Genomic DNA, 17,985 nt, shown 5'->3' with positions numbered 1-17,985 from the left:
GGCCGACTCACCGAACCCCTAGGGTTCGATCGAACCCAGGTTAAGAACCACTGGTGTAGCTAATAAAAATGGATGAAATCTGGACCGCATTGGAGTGCCCGGAACTTGAAATAAGCAGACATAGTTTTCGCACAGCCTCTGCAATAAGGCGCACATTAGGGCGGTGGTGTGTGGGTGCCATTATCTGTGTAGTGGCAAACTCAGATTTTATTTAATTTTTTATTAATGCAAACATGTTAAAGTGCAATTCCAATGACTATTTATTAGACAAAAATGAAGTTTATGGCATGTAGAAAAGTTGTTAATTTCAGCTGTTTTCCCTGAAATACTCATTGAGGCTATAAAGTGTGTTTTATCAGATTACTCGATGAATCAAACAACCTCTTTGACAGGTTACTCGATTACTAAAATAACCAATAGCTGCAGTCCTACATTGAACTACTCAAAACGTGTATTGGCTCATCCCAGGCAGCAGTTTTTTGTACAAGGATCTTACAGCATGGCAAAGATGAACTATTGGGTAACAGGACGGAAAGTTTTTAGCTTAGAATTAGCAAATACATCAAGTATAACCGCATGGCTTTCATGCTCATAGCATGTTGACACTAGCCAGCAGACACAAGACATTGATACAACAATGATTATACGAACATGTCCTTTAAAATTGACTTTGAAACAACGTAGCAAAATAGTTGTATCTGTGAATTGAGACAACGTTGATGTCCAACGTTGGATCCACGTTGTCAGTTGGTAACTTTCAGAGGTCAAATCAACGTCACAACCTGACATTGAATAAATGTCGTCAAAAAGCGTGTTGTTTCAACGTTGTATTTGTGTTGTAGAATATCAGTTGGGAAATGACCAATATTCAATGGTCAAATCAACGTCAGAACCCAACATTGGTTAAACATAGTCAAAAAGCATGTTGTTTCAACGTTATGTTTGATTTGCTCAACGTCAGGACCTAATTCAACAAGTTCTCAATGTTGTTTTAATGTCTTGTGCCTGCTGGGTAAGCCCATTAATTACATTGATTAAACAGAAAACACTATTTTCGAAAATTAAAGATTTTAACCAATGGCCTGAATGGTGCAAACTTCTTGTGGACCATGTGTTTTTTCCGAAAAATTGCAAATTTGTTACAGTTAATTCTTTTTTTATGATTTAGGGTAACAGGACTCAGAGAAAACCTAGAAATTAAAGTGTGACTTTTAACTAAATAGTTGTCGGTCTTTTTAAAGAAAATTGATGTAAAGTACAGTTGGGATAAGAAACAACAAAAACATATTAAAATAATATTATGTTCATGGAGGATTTATATTTCATAGTAACACAGGCAACAAATGCTATTTTCTCAGTGTTCAAGGTACCGTATTTTTCGGACTATAAGTCGCAGTTTTTTTCATAGTTTGGCCGGGCTCCAGTGTGACTTATATATGTTTTTTTCCTTCTTTATAATGCATTTTCGGCAGGTGCGACTTATACTCCGAAAAATACGGTAGTGTAAATACGTTCAAATTATATTTATTTAATATGCAAACAGATTCATGTCTACGACACTGCTTTATTAAAATGTATTTGCAGTCATTTTATCGTAAATTTACAAATCATATTTCTGAGGGAAGCAAATGGCACCGATTTGGTGGAACCTAATTGCTTTAAAGCAGTGGCCGGCAACGTTTTCCAGGCCAATAACCCCCAAACTGACCTAGAGACTTAACGGGGACCCCTGCTTATATATCCTGTAAAAAAATGTGATTTAAATTAAAATTGTCCTAAAGGTACCTTGTTATTGTTCAATAATAAGATATTCAAATAATACAGAAAGCGCAACTATTAGCTGGCTGGCGACTGGCGTGATAATCGCTAGTTGGCAACTAGGACCACTACTCGCCAAATGGAAACTGGCATTGTAATGACTAGCTGGACACTAGCTTGCTAATCACCAGCTGGCAGATAAGGCCACTAATTGTTTTTTAGCAACCAGCACGCTAATTGCTAGCTTGCAACCATTATACTAATTACTAGCTGGCCACTAGCATGCTTATTTATCGTCAGCTGGCAGCTAATAGCTAGGTGACAACTGGAGTGCTAATCGCTAACATGAATGTAAAATAAATATTCATGTTCATATTTACTGCTATTTCTAAACTAGTGTGTTGGAATGTTAATGTGTATTTAAAGACATATATATATATATATATATATATATATATATATATATATATATATATATATATATATATATATATATATTGCCAAAAGTATTTGGCCACCTGCCTTGACTTACAGATGAACTTGAAGTGCCATCCCATTCCTAACCCATAGGGTTCAATACAATGTGGGTCCACCTTTTGCAACTATTACAGCTTCAACTCTTCTGGGAAGGCTGTCCACAAGGTTGCGGAGTGTATTTATAGGAATTTTCGATCATTCTCCCAAAAGCGCATTGGTGAGGTCACACACTGATTAGTGGCCTGGCTCTCAGTCTCCGTTCTAATTCATCCCAAAGGTGTTCTATCGGGTTCAGGTCAGGACTCTGTGCAGGCCAGTCAAGTTCATCCACACCAGACTCTGTCATCCATGTCTTTATGGACCTTGCTTTGTGCACTGGTGCACAGTCATGTTGGAAGAGGAAGGGGCTCGCTCCAAACTGTTCCCACAAGGCTGGGAGCATGGAATTGTCCAAAATGTTTTGGTATCCTGGAGCATTCTTTTAGCAATACTTTTGGCTATATAGTGTATATATACAGTATATAAAGTGTCCGCGCGGCACCGCTGCTGCCTACTGCTCCCCTCACCTCCCAGGGGGTGATCAAGGGGATGGGACAAATGCAGAGGACAAATTTCACCACACCTCGTGTGTGTGTGACAATCATTGGTACTTTAACTTTAACTTAATATACATATGAAAAATTATATTTAAAAAAAGTCTAATCCAGTGGTTCTCCAACTTTTTTCACTTAGTACCACCTCAGAAAACACCTGGCTCTCCAAGTACCACCATAATGACCAACATTAAAAATACAATAATGTAGTAGGCCTAAGTATTCATTAAAAACAAGGCAGAGGTTTTATTTAACAAGTATATTCAAGACCACTGTAACATTACACACAGTTTGAACAGTAACACTGTTTGAATATTTAATTGATTCTTTGGCGTACCACTAGATGAAGAACCACTGGTCTAATCAACCAAAAAATGTTGAAGAGTTTATAGTATTTTCTTGTCAACAATCACATTAAAAAAGTTGAACACAAAAATAATTACTGTATTTTTCGGACTATAAGTCGCAGTTTTTTTCATAGTTTGGCCGAGCTCCAGTGCGATTTATATATGTTTTTTTCCTTCTTTATTATGCATTTTCGCCAGGTGCGACTTATACTCGGAAAAATACGGTAAGCAATATTTTCAGAAAATAAAAATGCTATCACATACAAAGTAACGGTATTTTATTACTAACAGGGAAAAGGGTGCACTATTGTACTGAATGATTAGCAGACCTGTGTGTGCTTTACATGCCTGATGCTGTTTGACAAGGCAGCCTGTCTGCTGATCTTGATATATCAGATAACTGTGACAGCTTCGGGACAACATGGGGGTTAAATAAGCAGGAGGGGGGCAATTTAGGGGGTAGGCTGATAAGGTTTGAGAGCGATAGATAAGGTACAGATTGGGAATGCATAAGGAGGAGCAGATTGAAGGTCTAGTTGGAGAACAATGAAAGGCGTGTGGGTCGATAGAGGAATTCAAATGGGTATCATGTAAGCGTGAATGTTATACAGGGACATTTACAGCAGAGACATACAAGTCCTACAAGGAGGAGGAGCAGTGACATTGCATTTCCCCTCTCTCACGTCACTGCAGTTGACTTTGTTTGAGTGATGTGTGACTGTGCACTTTCAACACTGTCATTGGACTGACAATCATGAAGTCATATGGGAAGGCAAAGGCGCTCTGATTGGCCGCGGAGGCCGCATCATATATGCTCCGTCATCGCTTCCCCGTCAGCGGACTGGCTCCTTAAAAAAAAGGCCGCTCATAGTCACTATGTGGCTATTTTTATCCAAGTGCCTGTGAAGCTGTCGGCCTTGATTGAAGATTACGATCAGAGAAGGATCGGAAGAAAGACAGTCTTGAAGATGTTTTTCACAAATGCGTCGAAGCAAAAAGGAGAGCGCTTAATTGGAAATGCATTGGAATGTTGAGCGTTCAACTTTCAAAACAGTTTTATTGTTGAACTGGTTGTCATTGAGGGCCACATCTCAGAGGGCAGAATCAGCTTTATTGGCCAAGTATGTTTAACACGCAAGGAATTTGCCTTGGTACACGCTCCTCTTTTTGTTCAGTGTAAACATTAAATATTAACTAAAGATATAAACAAGTTCTTAAATAATTAATACATGCAAGGCTAATAAATTAGCGTGCAGTGTTGGATAGACGATGAAGTGAACATGAGTTAGTACATCCACAATGACAAATTAGTTCACAGAGTTGGTTCACAGCAACCGGTCTGACACTGTTTAGTGAAATAATAGAAGCACAGTACGTTGTGTTAGTAATCCGTTCTAAAAGTGTGTGAAAACCGAATACATTTTTGCCATAACAAATGTTATTAGCACCTCCAAGTCCGAGTCCATGGTTCTCGCCCGGAAAAGGGTGGAGTGCCATCTCCGGGTTGAGGAGGAGATCTTGCCCCAAGTGGAGGAGTTCAAGTACCTCGGAGTCTTGTTCACGAGTGAGGGAAGAGTGGATCGTGAGACCGACAGGCGGATCGGTGCGGCGTCTTCAGTAATGCGGACGCTGTATCGAGCCGTTTTGGTGAAGAAGGAGCTGAGCCGGAAGGCAAAGCTCTCGATTTACCGGTCGAGCTTTGGGTCATGACCGAAAGGACAAGATCACGGGTACAAGCGGCCGAAATGAGTTTCCTCCGCCGGGTGGTGGGGCTCTCCCTTAGAGATAGGGTGAGAAGTTCTGTCATCCGGGAGGAGCTCAAAGTAAAACCGCTGCTCCTCCACATCGAGAGGAGCCAGATGAGGTGGTTCGGGCATCTGGTCAGGATGCCACCCGAACGCCTCCCTAGGGAGGTGTTTCGGGCACGTCCGACCGGTAGGAGGCCACGGGGAAGACCCAGGACACGTTGGGAAGACTATCTCTCCCGGCTGGCCTGGGAACGCCTCGGGATCCCCCGGGAGGATCTGGACGAAGTGGCTGGGGAGACGGAAGTCTGGGCTTCCCTGCTTAGGCTGCTGCCCCCGCGACCGACCTCGGATATGCGGAAGAAGATGGATGGAGATGGATAGCATAACAAATAATGTAAACACAATTAATGTTCCCACCCTAAAATATTAAAGGGGCCCTATAATGCAAAACCAACTTGTCTTACCTATTGGTACCTGCTGGTGTGTTTTTGTGATCTGCATAAGTCCTGTGGAGACAAACAGTAAATATGACTGTTTAAAAGGTCGTAAACAGGTTTTTTTATGCTTTTTAAAAACATTCGATTTATAATTAGTAATTCCTACATATTTACCACAGTCAGGCCAGGAACCAATTGACAACAAGGATTACTGTAATAATCCTGGTCGTACAAAAACAGACATATTTTAGGCAATCATTTTTGTTGAAAACCAATTCCCACGAAAAACGATGTACTGTGCTACTGTACTCTGTTTTAGGGTGAAACTGTCACCAAGTTACCTTTTAACAAGCTTCAATGCTTTGGAGTACAACTTAGTAGTAACCCAGTGATTCTCAAATAGTGGGTCAGTATCCCCTAGCGGTGGGATGGGGGATGGATGTTGTGAGTAGCAGGGGAAATTAACAATATTTGTGTCTACACTCTAGTATTCATGTCAGAACGATACACAAGCCTGCAGCTAGGTGGCAGCAGTGCTTAATCCAACTAACAGGCTCCCTGTGCTACCCAGTAGAAGTGCACAGCAACACATGAACTAACAAGACTAATTCAATCAAAGGGGCTCGCTAAAACATGTTTTGACAGAAAATAATTGAGAATCACCGCAGTAACTAACCTTTCTACGGCAGGTGTGATACAGGTGGATACTCCCATGGCCCCAGAGGTCACCCTGCGTCTCAACCTGACAGTGAAAGCTAGCAGCTGCGTGGAACCCGGCAGCAGCTTCAGCGACCCTCAGTGCTCCGGCAAAGGGGAATGTGTCACGCAGCCCTCTGAGGTAAGACACTGAAGTTTAGATTTTTGACACCATGGACAGTAGGAAAGGGGTTCATATGCCCCCATTTGTCACGGTTTACCTGACACATGAAACGTGACAAATTCCGGTATTGCACTATCCACTTTAGCCGCCAGATAGCAGTGGAGTGTTGAATATCTTAAATTGTGCTTTGTGGCAATTCCAACCTTGACCACAGCGCCAGTTGCTATGTAGAGTGGCGCTTTCCATTATTTTCAGCAGACTGTATAGCCAAATGATTACCCACCCTCATCCTCTCAAGGGAGATCCACCCAGGAATGGGGCCATATGAATCCTTACCCTACTGTATAATAGTACTGTTAATAAGCTCCAAAGTTGCTCGTCCATTAAAGAAATAAGCATGGAGCAGTTTAATCAGGACAATCAGCCATTACTTTTAATGATGAAAAAAATGTTTTTGTTTTTTCCCCTCATCACAGCAAGATACTGACCACTTAGCATAATATCCTCCTGAGGGACAAGCGTCCTCTGCAGTGGAAATGTTCAGTTTTTTTTTAATGGAAATGTGTAACCGTGCCAAAAGAAATAGACCGCTGACATCATGTCCACTGCAGAGGAAGCAGTTTCTCCGGAGGATATACAATTAAGAACCTGGGGTATCAAACACATTTTAGCCAATGGAGGAAAATCTATTCCCACGTGGGCCGGACGGGCAAAATCACGGCATAATTACCTAAAAATCAGATTGTTTTCTTAGTCTAACATCAGCCCAAAATAGAACAAGCACATTCTGAAAATGTACATATCACAAATAATCCTCCTGACTAAATATTTCAAGTTAGTGTTTTGTCAGAGGGAAAAATTGGTGCAGTTTCAAAAACACCATGAAGAACACAATGAACTTAGACTTCGTCTCAGTGTTTCTACAAAGCAATTCAACTTTAAATCACAGCCCATCTAGGATTGAACAAAAAACAAAATAAAGCATCAACAAAAACTCTTCTATGTATCAACTACTATTTTCCGGACCATAGGGTGCACCGGATTATAAGGCGCACTGCCGATGAATGGTCTATTTTCGATCTTTTTTCATATATAAGGCGCACCGGATTATAAGGTGCAATAAAGGAGTCATATTATTTTTTTCTAAATGTTAAACACTTCCTTGTGGTCTACATAACATGTAATGGTGGTTCTTTGGTCAAAATGTTGCATAGATTATGTTTTACAGATCATCTTCAAGCCGCTTTCTGACAGTCGCTTCAGGATGCACCGTTTTGTGGGCGGTATTATTTAAGTGGCTCATATTCGACAGCGTCTTCTCCCCGTCATCTTTGTTGTAGCGGTGTAGCGTGCAAGGACGGGAGTGGAAGAAGTGTCAAAAGATGGAGCTAACTGATTTAATGACATTCAGACTTTACTTCAATCAATAACGTAGCAGCATCTCCTCAACCGTGGCTCAGTAGTGCAAAAACAAGGCCGGAAATGTGTCCCGTGAAAAACCGTCTGACCGGAACTCTCTAATAACTAAAGTTCCTTGGGTGAATAATGTAAAGTCACGACACCGGTATGTTTTAGTGCTTTCATAGCGACTTTACTGACAGATATAAGTAAGAACTTTACTCTACTTTATATTAGAAATGGCAACAGCAGAAGATGAATGTCCCATAACAAGAAGATAGAGAAAATGACGAAGCTTATCAACTACAAAGGAAGAGGCATGCAATTTTTCAGGATTTATGCAGATCCCAAATACAGATCAGCAGGTACCAGAAGGGAAGACAAGTTGCGAAACAAAACGCCAGATAATGTCTTACCTTATACACACTCACCATAATAATAATAATAATAAGACTTGTTTGTTGAAGCACAGAACAATCCATCAAGCGGTGCAACTTCATAGCTTACCAAAGTTGTACTAAAACATTTTGATCGATTTTTGAGCGCTGTGTGTAATGTTCTATATTTTCAATGGAACATATACAATGTCGGTGTTGTTTACTTGAGTCATATCGCAGTCTACACGTATATCTTGTGTGTGACTGCCATCATATTGCAGTCTAGCTGTATCTCTTATGTTTGACTGCCATCTACTGGTCACACTTATCATTTCACCATGTACCAAATAAAATTGCTTCGAGTAAGCAAAACCAGAATTATTCCGTACATTAGGCACACCGGGTTATAAGGCGCACTGTCGAGTTTTGAGAGAAAAATAAGATTTTAAGTGCGCCTTATAACCTGCAAAATACGGTACCTCATTTGTCATTCCCACTGTTTACTTTCTTTAAATTTGCACAGAAGACAATAATTTTCACACAACTATATCAATGTGCAGTGTCTCATGCAGCATTTTAAGTGGGGTTACCAATTGTTTATTTTACTCCTGTTTGTTTCACGTTGGGTCGAGGGGGAGGAGTCGCAGCCCCGCTTTACTGTGTACCCTATCCTTGGTATACTTGCTCTCCTCGATATAAACTATTTGCTTGCCTGACAGAATTGCTTTTGCAACATCCAGTGGACACATTTAGAACAGCAGTTTATTTAATTTAAAAATGTAATCTTAGCAGACTGCATGTTTGACATCCCTGATGTAGAACGAAGAATGCCGACTTGTAAACTTCCACTACTGCTGCTTTCGTGTTAATCAACCTTAACTTGTAACTGTTTGCAGAGCACCTTCTTCTGTGAGTGCGATGACGGCTACACCGGAATCTTCTGTGAGGAATTTGACGCCTGCCACCGCCGCCCTTGTCATAACAACGGCACATGCACTGATGTTAGGCAGGGCGGGGAAGGACGCAACTTCACTTGTACCTGTCAACCAGGTGTGTTTATGAGAACTTGACAACACACTCATTCATCCCTGAAACACGTCCTAAACTAAACAATGTGGAAACGGCCACGTGACACGGCGAATAAACTATGAAGCTAAAGCGAGCAAGATACACCCACAACACATCTCACCTGCTTATGTTGTTGTGAACGACATTATCAATGTAAGATTATTGTACAAACAGGACAGCAGTCGCAACTTGAAAGGCTCTTTTTTTATTATCAGCTTAGGGTTGTTTCCAAACTTGTCAAGCACAGAACAGCAGCACACTTCCCGCCTTCACAATAACAGTGGTGTGGGCAACATCCGGTCAGACTGAGCTAACAAAAAAAGTACCTTACACAAGCATAATGCAACTGTTTATTGAAACGTTTTCACAATTGTTATGCTTCGACTTAAAATACTGGTCAAAATTGTCCAAAAAAAAGTATTGCACCAATTGCTGGGTTGCAATCACGTGACCTAGAGGCACTTTGTTATGATCCGCTGCCTGGGTCATAGTCTAGGTTTTTCGAGTCACTTGTGTTTTCTGTTAGTTTTGGACTCCTTTAGTTCCTGTTTATGCATCTCTGAGTTTATTACCATGGCTACCTATTAGTTTCACCTGCCTCTTGTGTTTGGGACGCGCACCTGTTTGTAATCAAGAAACATTATTTAAGCCTGCCTTTGCCAGTCAGTCGATCTGGCTTCTTTGTTTGCGTCACGCTACTGTTACGTAAGTTTTGCTTGTCTTCTAGCCCCTGCTGGTGATCTCTAGTCTGTGCTAAGTAGTAGCCTTAGCTTCAGGTGCGATCGGCACCTTGTTCCGTCGGTTTGTTTTCTGTTTTGTACCTCTTTGAGTGTTAATTTACGATTAAATCGTGTTCCTACCTGCAAGTCCGGTCCGGAGTCGTCCTTTTGCATCCTGGGAGAACAAACCTCGCAGTAAGCTGCAACCCCATCGTAACACACTTCCGGATTTCAGGCGATTGTCTAGAGTGCCATTAGGCTACTTTTTATTTACCTGCACCCTTGCAGATTTGGTTGTATTTTGAAAGGTTTAGAGGCAAATGTTATAAGCTAGTATGAACAAATATTTAAAATGGGATGAAGTGAATTTTTACACTCTTAAGAAAAATATTTTTTGAAAGATTTAAAGCATTCATCATCACCAAGACAATACTGCTCGCCTCGACCTCCCTTCCTTCGACACTCACAGGAATGTAGAAAAGAAAAGATTGGAGGCACATCATGCCTTTACATCTGAGGGGTCCACAAATGAAGCATTAATCCGTGAAAGACAAAGTTGGATTTATTTGTGCATCGGTATATATAACGTATTTGATTGACATAACGAGTGATGCTGTGATCATGACCTAATGAGAAAAAGGATAAGTTTGTTAGCAGTTGATTTCCTGCTACAAATATTGGTGTCATCTACAATTCATGTCTGCAGTCGTTTTTATGGTGTGAAGTTCATATTTTGTCTCATTATTTAGCTATAGATAGTTGTTCAGCAATGTTCAACCGCGATATCAAGATTCAGTATATGCTGTTAAGCCTACGAGAGATTTATTCATGGAGTTTATTAATGTTTATAAGGATATTTTATTGATGCTAACAAATATCACCAAAGACGCTATAATGTGGTCATCTGTGTCGAATAAAGCACTTAGCTTTCCTGCACAACAACAACTAAGCTTTTAGTTTCTATTATGAAAATGGACAATAAAAATAAGGTGGATTGGACCAACAATCACAATATTTATTACTATGACTTAACATGATGTAAGTTTATTTATACAACCAGGTCTTCCTAGTTATATTTAGGCATAGCAACGATCACTTGTCCTTTCTATTTGTTTAGTTCTGCTCTCTAACTCTACTAATATAGGAGAGTATAAACTCGATTGTATCACAGAAAGTTTCTCAAACAAATCAAATATTTAAACAAACATTTTACAAAGTCATGAAAGAGATATTTTTAAGAGCCATTTCCTTCGACACACTTTCCTTTTTTCTGTGACTTTAATACTTTTATGAACCACTTATTTCGGGACTTCAGGAAAGCTCTTCCCTATCTTTCTGTTTTAATGACTGGAACACCCATGAACAGAACAGCAATACGGCATTTTCTGCTCAAACTCTACACTCACTCTCACTTGTTTTAATGCTACGCTCTAACTGCTTGACCATCGTGTCAATTAAGCCGTGAAGAAGAAAAACAGTTGTGAAGTCATATGCTACCCAGCAATAAAAGTGAGCATTTTAAAAATTAATTAACAAACATTTTAGGACATTGTGTATATGTCACAAAAAGCACACACTATATGGTGGTAAAATAAGTGTAGAAGGTAAAAAATGGAATTTAAAGAAAATGGAAAAAGCATTTTTTTTTTCATATTGCTATTGTCATTTTAATTTATTGTTGTTACTATTATTATTCTTATATTTTGTTTATTCTTTACTAATTTATATACATTTGTTTTTTTTCATTTTATTTAAAGATTAATTTTGGTGGTACAATAAATACTCATGTTTTTAAACTAATGAATATTCGTGTTTTTTATCGTGAGCTCAATGTCAATCAAAATAATCGTGATTATTATTTTTGCCATAATCGCCCTGCCCTAGCCGAGGATAACACATTTAGTTTCCTCTCATTAAAGATCAACGTCACTTCTCATCAAAGTCCTAACAAGATCTTCTTGACTGCTGCTGTCGTTCCACAAATGACTGCCAACAATTATTTGCACGATAGCTGCAGACTAAAAAAACCCATTGCTGGACATACCGGCAAGACTTTGAATCTGCATGACTGCCCTCGAATGAGCTCAGATCAATGTGGTAATATGAAGAGCTGAAATGGATCTCGTATCAAACTGTACTAAAAATAGATAATTACAGTATTTGACAAATGTGAGTACACCTCATTTTTTGAAAAAACATTAACCCAACCATGATGCTACCACCTACCTACTTGGCTGTAGGCAAGACACAGTCATCTTGGTAATCACCCCAGTTGTGTGTTGATTCATTTTAAGTGGATACTTCATCTATCCTGCTATACAAGCTGCACACGGAGGGTCTGATATAATAAAAGTTTGCTTGCAATAAAACATATGTAAACATGACAGCGCACGCAAAGCAGATCCACTAATACTGCGTCTCTTAGATGAGCAAAATAGCACATGCAATCCAATTAGTGTGTCTGTGTTCATGTGTATGCAGAATATATGCAGATTATCGGAACACCCTCATTACTATAAGGAGATGCACATATAATTATTTAGCACCTGCAATGGGATTTATCAAGCCTGAAACAGTTTTTCCCCCCGTCTATATTTAGCACTTTTTGAAGGTACGTGCAAACTGGCACAGTTGCGCACAATTGGCTGCGGCATTGTGGCGAGAAAGAGGTGATTGCTGCAATGACAGACAGACTATCTTTTGTGTGTATGTCGACATATTTGGACTGTTTGAAATAAAAATAATATTTGACAAATCGTCTATCCAGCAATTTAGTAGCTGTTTGATGTTTAACGGGCCTGATTTTTTGAGCCGTTTTTTGTATGGCATTCGTTTTTTTTTAATACTGTATACCTCCTGTATGAAAAAACATCTTGCAACAATGCATTTTCAAGGCACCATGGGTCGGCTCTACTAAGATAATACCACGCACTAAACAGCATGTGGAAACTAAACAATTGCACGTACTATTACGTGTGACCTACTAAGACTAAATGTATAATTGATAATTGGTGCAAAATTAGCGCAGACTGTTTTATTTAAATTATGTCTTTGCGTGCACACTTAACTCCATGTTAATGTTACCATGCTGTCTTGTTTTGCAGCAGACATGTACCACTTTTTATGGGCATTTTAGAAGCAGAACCCACTTTTTTAGCGTGCAGAATGTGCGCACTGGGAGTAGCTGGCCCTAACTGCGAGCGTGTGCTTGAATGGTGCAAACACAAAAAAATGCATATTGCAAGATTTTTATATAAATGAGAAAACAAACGTCATCAAAAAAGGCAAGTAGACACCAACATAGTTTTTTTTGTATTAGCCCCTTAAATCATCCAGCCTCAATGAAATTATAAAATGATATTGCTGAATAGACGATACGTCTAATATATTTAGATTTTTTTGACAGTCCATTTTAGGGTTTTCCCAATACCAATATTTAGGTACCGGTACCAAAATGTATTTCAATATTTTTCGATACTTTTCTAAATAAAGAGGACCACAAAAAATGGCATTGTTATCTTTATTTTAACAAATAAATCTTACGGTACATTAAACATATGTTTCTTATTGCAATTTTGTCCTTAAATAAAATAGTGAACATACGATACAACTTGTCTTTTATTAGTAAGTAAGCAAACAAAGGCTCCTAATTTAGCTGCTGACACATGCAGTAACATATTGTGTCATTTATCATTCTATTATTTTGTCAACATTACGAAGGACAAGTGGTAGAAAATGAATCATTAATCTACTTGTTCATTTACTGTTAATATCTGCTTACTTTCTCGTTTAACAGGTTCTGTCTACACTTCTGTTAAAATGTAATAATCACCTATGTTTTCTGTTGTTTGGATGCTTTACTTTGGTTTTGGATGATACCACAAATTTGGGCATTGATCCGATACCAAGTAGTTACAGGATCATACAGTGGTCATAATTTAAGTCCACTTTTTAGAGGCGTTATAGTACCATGATATGATTCATTAGTTTCGTGGTACTATACCAGTACTGGCATACCGTACAACCCTAGTCCATATACAGCAGCGCGATTGCCTCCTTTCTCACAGCCAAATTTGCGCAACTGCCAGTTTGCTCGTTCTTTCTAGACACCCTAAATATAGATGTAAAACGGTACCCTGAGAACAGTTTTAGTCTTGATAAATCACAATGCGTGTGTTAAATAATTATATTTGCTTTTTCTCCTCCCAGTATTGAGGGCATTTTGATAATCAGCATATATTCTGCATATTCATGAAGACAGACATGCTCAATAGATCGCTCTCCTTATTTTGCACACTAAAGATACGCACAAGTTTAGTAGATCAAATTTGTTTTTATACACGCACATCTTTAGTAGATCAGGCCCCACGCGTTTGATTGTTCTGCAGTCGATCACTTTTTGACTATTGGCATTTTAGATCTCACTGCAGGAATTATTCTGATAGCCCAGAAAAGGTAACGCAGATTATAGTTGTGTGCTGCATGTTCCACAACATAACAAAACGCAGTTAAAGAATGATGTCATGCAGTAAACAAGCGTCGTCATGGCAACAGGCGGTGTATATGCAAAATCCTCATTTTAATAGGGCCGTCTGCTGCACTTTTTCTCTCGCTATCAATTGAGCACACAGTCTTAGTAGATCACCTGCAACACATTCACAAATAGTACACATAATTTTTACTTTGCACATCCTTTTTAGCACTTGTTACCATGCGTCTTAGCAGATAAGCCCTCGGTCGGAAGCTTTGGCTTTTTTGTGGCTTCAACACATTCAATGGCAACTTCATTAAGTCGACTCTGTCTCTCTAAGGTTATGAAGGGGACCGCTGCCAGTTGCTGGTGAATCACTGCCTCTCCCAGCCCTGCGAGAATGGAGCCACCTGCTCCAGCAGTTTGGCTGGGCCCAGGTGCTACTGTCCAGAAGGTGAGCTGGGAGATTTTTCTTGCCAAAATGTGTGATTGTTTGGAGCAGGGAAGGTGACTTAAGGGCCTTTAGTTTTGTCTGGCATTGACAATCAAAGCTAAAGTGCCTTTGAGTGGGAGTGGGCACCGAAACTGGGTACCATAATGGCACCTGTGCTGAAACTGTAGTTACCAGACTGGAGGGAAAAAAAGCAGCTATCAATCTGGCCTCCTTTTGTTACTAAATGGATGCAGACTCAGCCACCTGCAACAAGTGCTTGATATTGTGCTAGTAATGTCTTGTAAGTGATGTGACAGAGTCCGACACTTGTTTCAAACGTTATTGCCAAACACTTCCAACAAAACACACACATTTCGCCGTGGCACTCACCACAACAGCACCACAACACTTCCTCATTTTGCACCAATCACAATGCGAGATGCATTCACGAACCCCGGATTTCTGAGCATCAACATTACAACACAAGGGAGTTATTTTTTAGCACGTTCTTTGTGTTCTGTATTGTTGCTGCTTTTGCGATTTTCAATAACAATTTCTTGTGGATTTTATTACCTGTGTGTCTTTGTCCAAATCTCACCAAACGTGTCCATTCGTTTGTGCTGCAACATTTTTTTGGCTAACTATTATAGTTTTTATGTTGTTAACGTTTTATGACGATAATCAGCCCCTCCTACTTTGTCAAAAATCTCCCAAAACTTGTCACAATAGTTTGTGCTGCCAACATTTTGGTCCAACTATTATAGTTTTTATGTTTTTAATATTTTATGATTTTTTTTTTGTTATTAACGTGTAATTAACTTATTATTAATACCCCCCCTACCTTGACCAAATCTCCCCAAACTTGTCCCAATAGTTTGTGCTGCTAACATTTTTTACCTATTATAGTTTTTATGTTATTAAACGTTGAATTATTTTTTTAATGTAATTAACGTGTATTTAACGTGTTATTATTCATAACCAGCCCCCCAACTGTCAAAGTCTCCCCAAAATTGTTTGTGCTACGTTTGTGCTGCAAACATTTTAAGTCTAACTATTATAGTTTTAATGTTTTTAATGTTTTATGATTTTTATGTCATTAATGTGTAATTAACGTATTATTAGTATTACCCCCCCACACCCCCTCACACACACACACACCGTGTCCAAATCTCCCCAAACGTGTCCCAATAGTTTGTGCTGCCAACATTTTTGATCCATTAAAGTTTTTATGTTATTAACGCCTAATAATTTTTTTTTTTTACTGTAATTAACGTATTATTCCTAACCAGCCCCCAACTATGTCAAAATCTCCCCAAAATTGTTTGTGGTGCTTTTGTGCTGCAAACATTTTAAGTCTAACTAATATAGTTTTTATGTTATTAATGTTTTATGTTTTTTATGTCATTAACGCGTAATTAATTATTCATAATCTTCCCAAACCTGTCCCAATCGTTTGTGTTACGTTTGTGCTGCAACAATTTTTTTTTGTCCAACTATTATAGTTTTTGTGTTATTTACGTTTTATGATGATAACCAAGCCCCCCCCCTGCCCCGCCCCCCAAGACACACCCACCCCCACTCCCTCTTCTAAAAATCTCCCCAAACTTGTCCCAATAGTTTGTGCTATATTTGTGCTGCAAACATTTTAGGTCTGACTACAATAGTTTTTATGTTTCTATGATTTGTATGACATTAACGTGTAATTAACTTGTTATTATTCATAACGAGCACCCCACCTTGTATAAATCTCCTCAAACGTGTACCATTTCTTTGTGCTATGTTTGTGTAGGTTTATGCTGAAAAAATTGTGGGTTTAACTATTATCATGTTTTTTACGTTATCAATGTTTTAAAATTACTAACCCCCCCTTGTCAAAATCTCCCCAAACTTCTCCCAATAGTTTGTGCTGCAAAAATTGTTGGTCTATCATAGTTTTTATGTTATTAACGTTTTATGATTTGTATGGCATTAACGTGTAATCAATGTGTTATTATTCCTAACCAGCCCCTCCAACTATGTCAAAACGAGTCCCCATCGTTTGTGCTACATTTGTGCTAGTTTGTGCTGAAATGTTTTCATTTGTGCCATCATCCAGCCCCCCCACCTTGTCCAAAGCACAAAAAATGTGTCCAATTTCTCTGTGCTACGTTTGTTCTATGCTTGTGCTGCAAATATTTTTGTCTTACTTTATAATTGTTATAGTATTAATGTTTTATTATTCATAACCAGCCCCCCTGCCTTGTCAAAATCTTCACAAATTGTTTGTGCTGGAAAAATGTTTGGCCAAGCTATTATAATTTTTATATCAACGTTTTATGGTTATGTCATTAACATGTAATTAACATGTTAATATTCATAACCAGCCCCAAACTATGTCATGATCTCCCAAAATGTGTCCCTTTCATTTGTGCTGCAAATGCTGGTATATGCTGCATTTCTTTGGTCTAACTATTATAGTTTTTATATTATTATGTTTTATGATTCATACCCAGCCAGCCATCCTACAAGCGTGGCATATAAATTACCACAGACAGTTAAGTAGACACTTTCATTGAGTCAAACTAAAATAAAAAAAGGTTAAAATGGTGAATGTTTAAATCGCATAGTACTGTTTTGTTCCATGTTATTATGCGCCACATCTGAGCCATGAAGATACATAATTTAAACCTCCCTCTTTGATCCTAATTAGGTTTTATAGCCTCGGCGACCTGTATCAGACACTCTGAGGAAATCTGTGACCGCCAAACCTTCTGCCGGAGCAGCAATTCTCAAGAACATGCTGCTTCGCGATTTATGCACAATTTTATAAATAGAAGGCAAACGTTTAAGTCCTTCATGAAATGACAATGTATGATCCTGTATCGACTTGGTATCGGATTGATACCCAAATTTGTGGTATCTAAAACTAATGTAAAGTATCAAACAACAGAAGAATAAGTCTATCCATCCATTTCCTACCGCTTATTCCCTAAGAATAAGTGATTATTACATTTCAACAGAAGTGTAGCTAGAACATTTTAAACGAGAAAGTAAGCAGATATTAACAGTAAATGAACAAGCAGATTAATAATTCATTTTCTACCACTTGTCCTTTATAATGTTGACAAAATAATAGAATGATAAATGACACAATATGTTACTGCATATGTCAGCAGACTAATTAGGAGCCTTTGTTTGCTTACTTACTACTAAAAGAGAAGTTAAAGTACCAATGATTGTCACACACACACTAGGTGTGGTGAAATTAACCTCTGCATTCGACCCATCCCTTTGTTCACCCCCTGGGAGGTGAGGGGAGCAGTGAGCAGCAGCGGTGGCCGTGCCCAGGAATAATTTTTG

General features: G+C 38.9%; 1 protein-coding gene across 1 annotated transcript in view; it reads left to right on the top strand.

The window, feature by feature from the left end:
- dner (delta/notch-like EGF repeat containing) overlaps positions 1 to 17,985 on the top strand; it is a 114,986-nt gene that overhangs the window by 63,262 nt on the left and 33,739 nt on the right. Inside the window, exons 5-7 of the mRNA XM_061925682.1 lie at positions 6,050 to 6,198; positions 8,852 to 9,005; positions 14,554 to 14,667. Of these exons, the coding sequence (XP_061781666.1) occupies positions 6,050 to 6,198; positions 8,852 to 9,005; positions 14,554 to 14,667 (417 nt within the window). The remainder of the gene's footprint in view (positions 1 to 6,049; positions 6,199 to 8,851; positions 9,006 to 14,553; positions 14,668 to 17,985) is intronic.

Source organism: Nerophis lumbriciformis, linkage group LG30 (assembly GCF_033978685.3).
Source record: "Nerophis lumbriciformis linkage group LG30, RoL_Nlum_v2.1, whole genome shotgun sequence".
Classification (NCBI taxonomy): domain Eukaryota; kingdom Metazoa; phylum Chordata; class Actinopteri; order Syngnathiformes; family Syngnathidae; genus Nerophis; species Nerophis lumbriciformis.
Note: the sequence above shows the minus strand (reverse complement) of the source record. Positions and strands in the feature narration are given on the sequence as shown.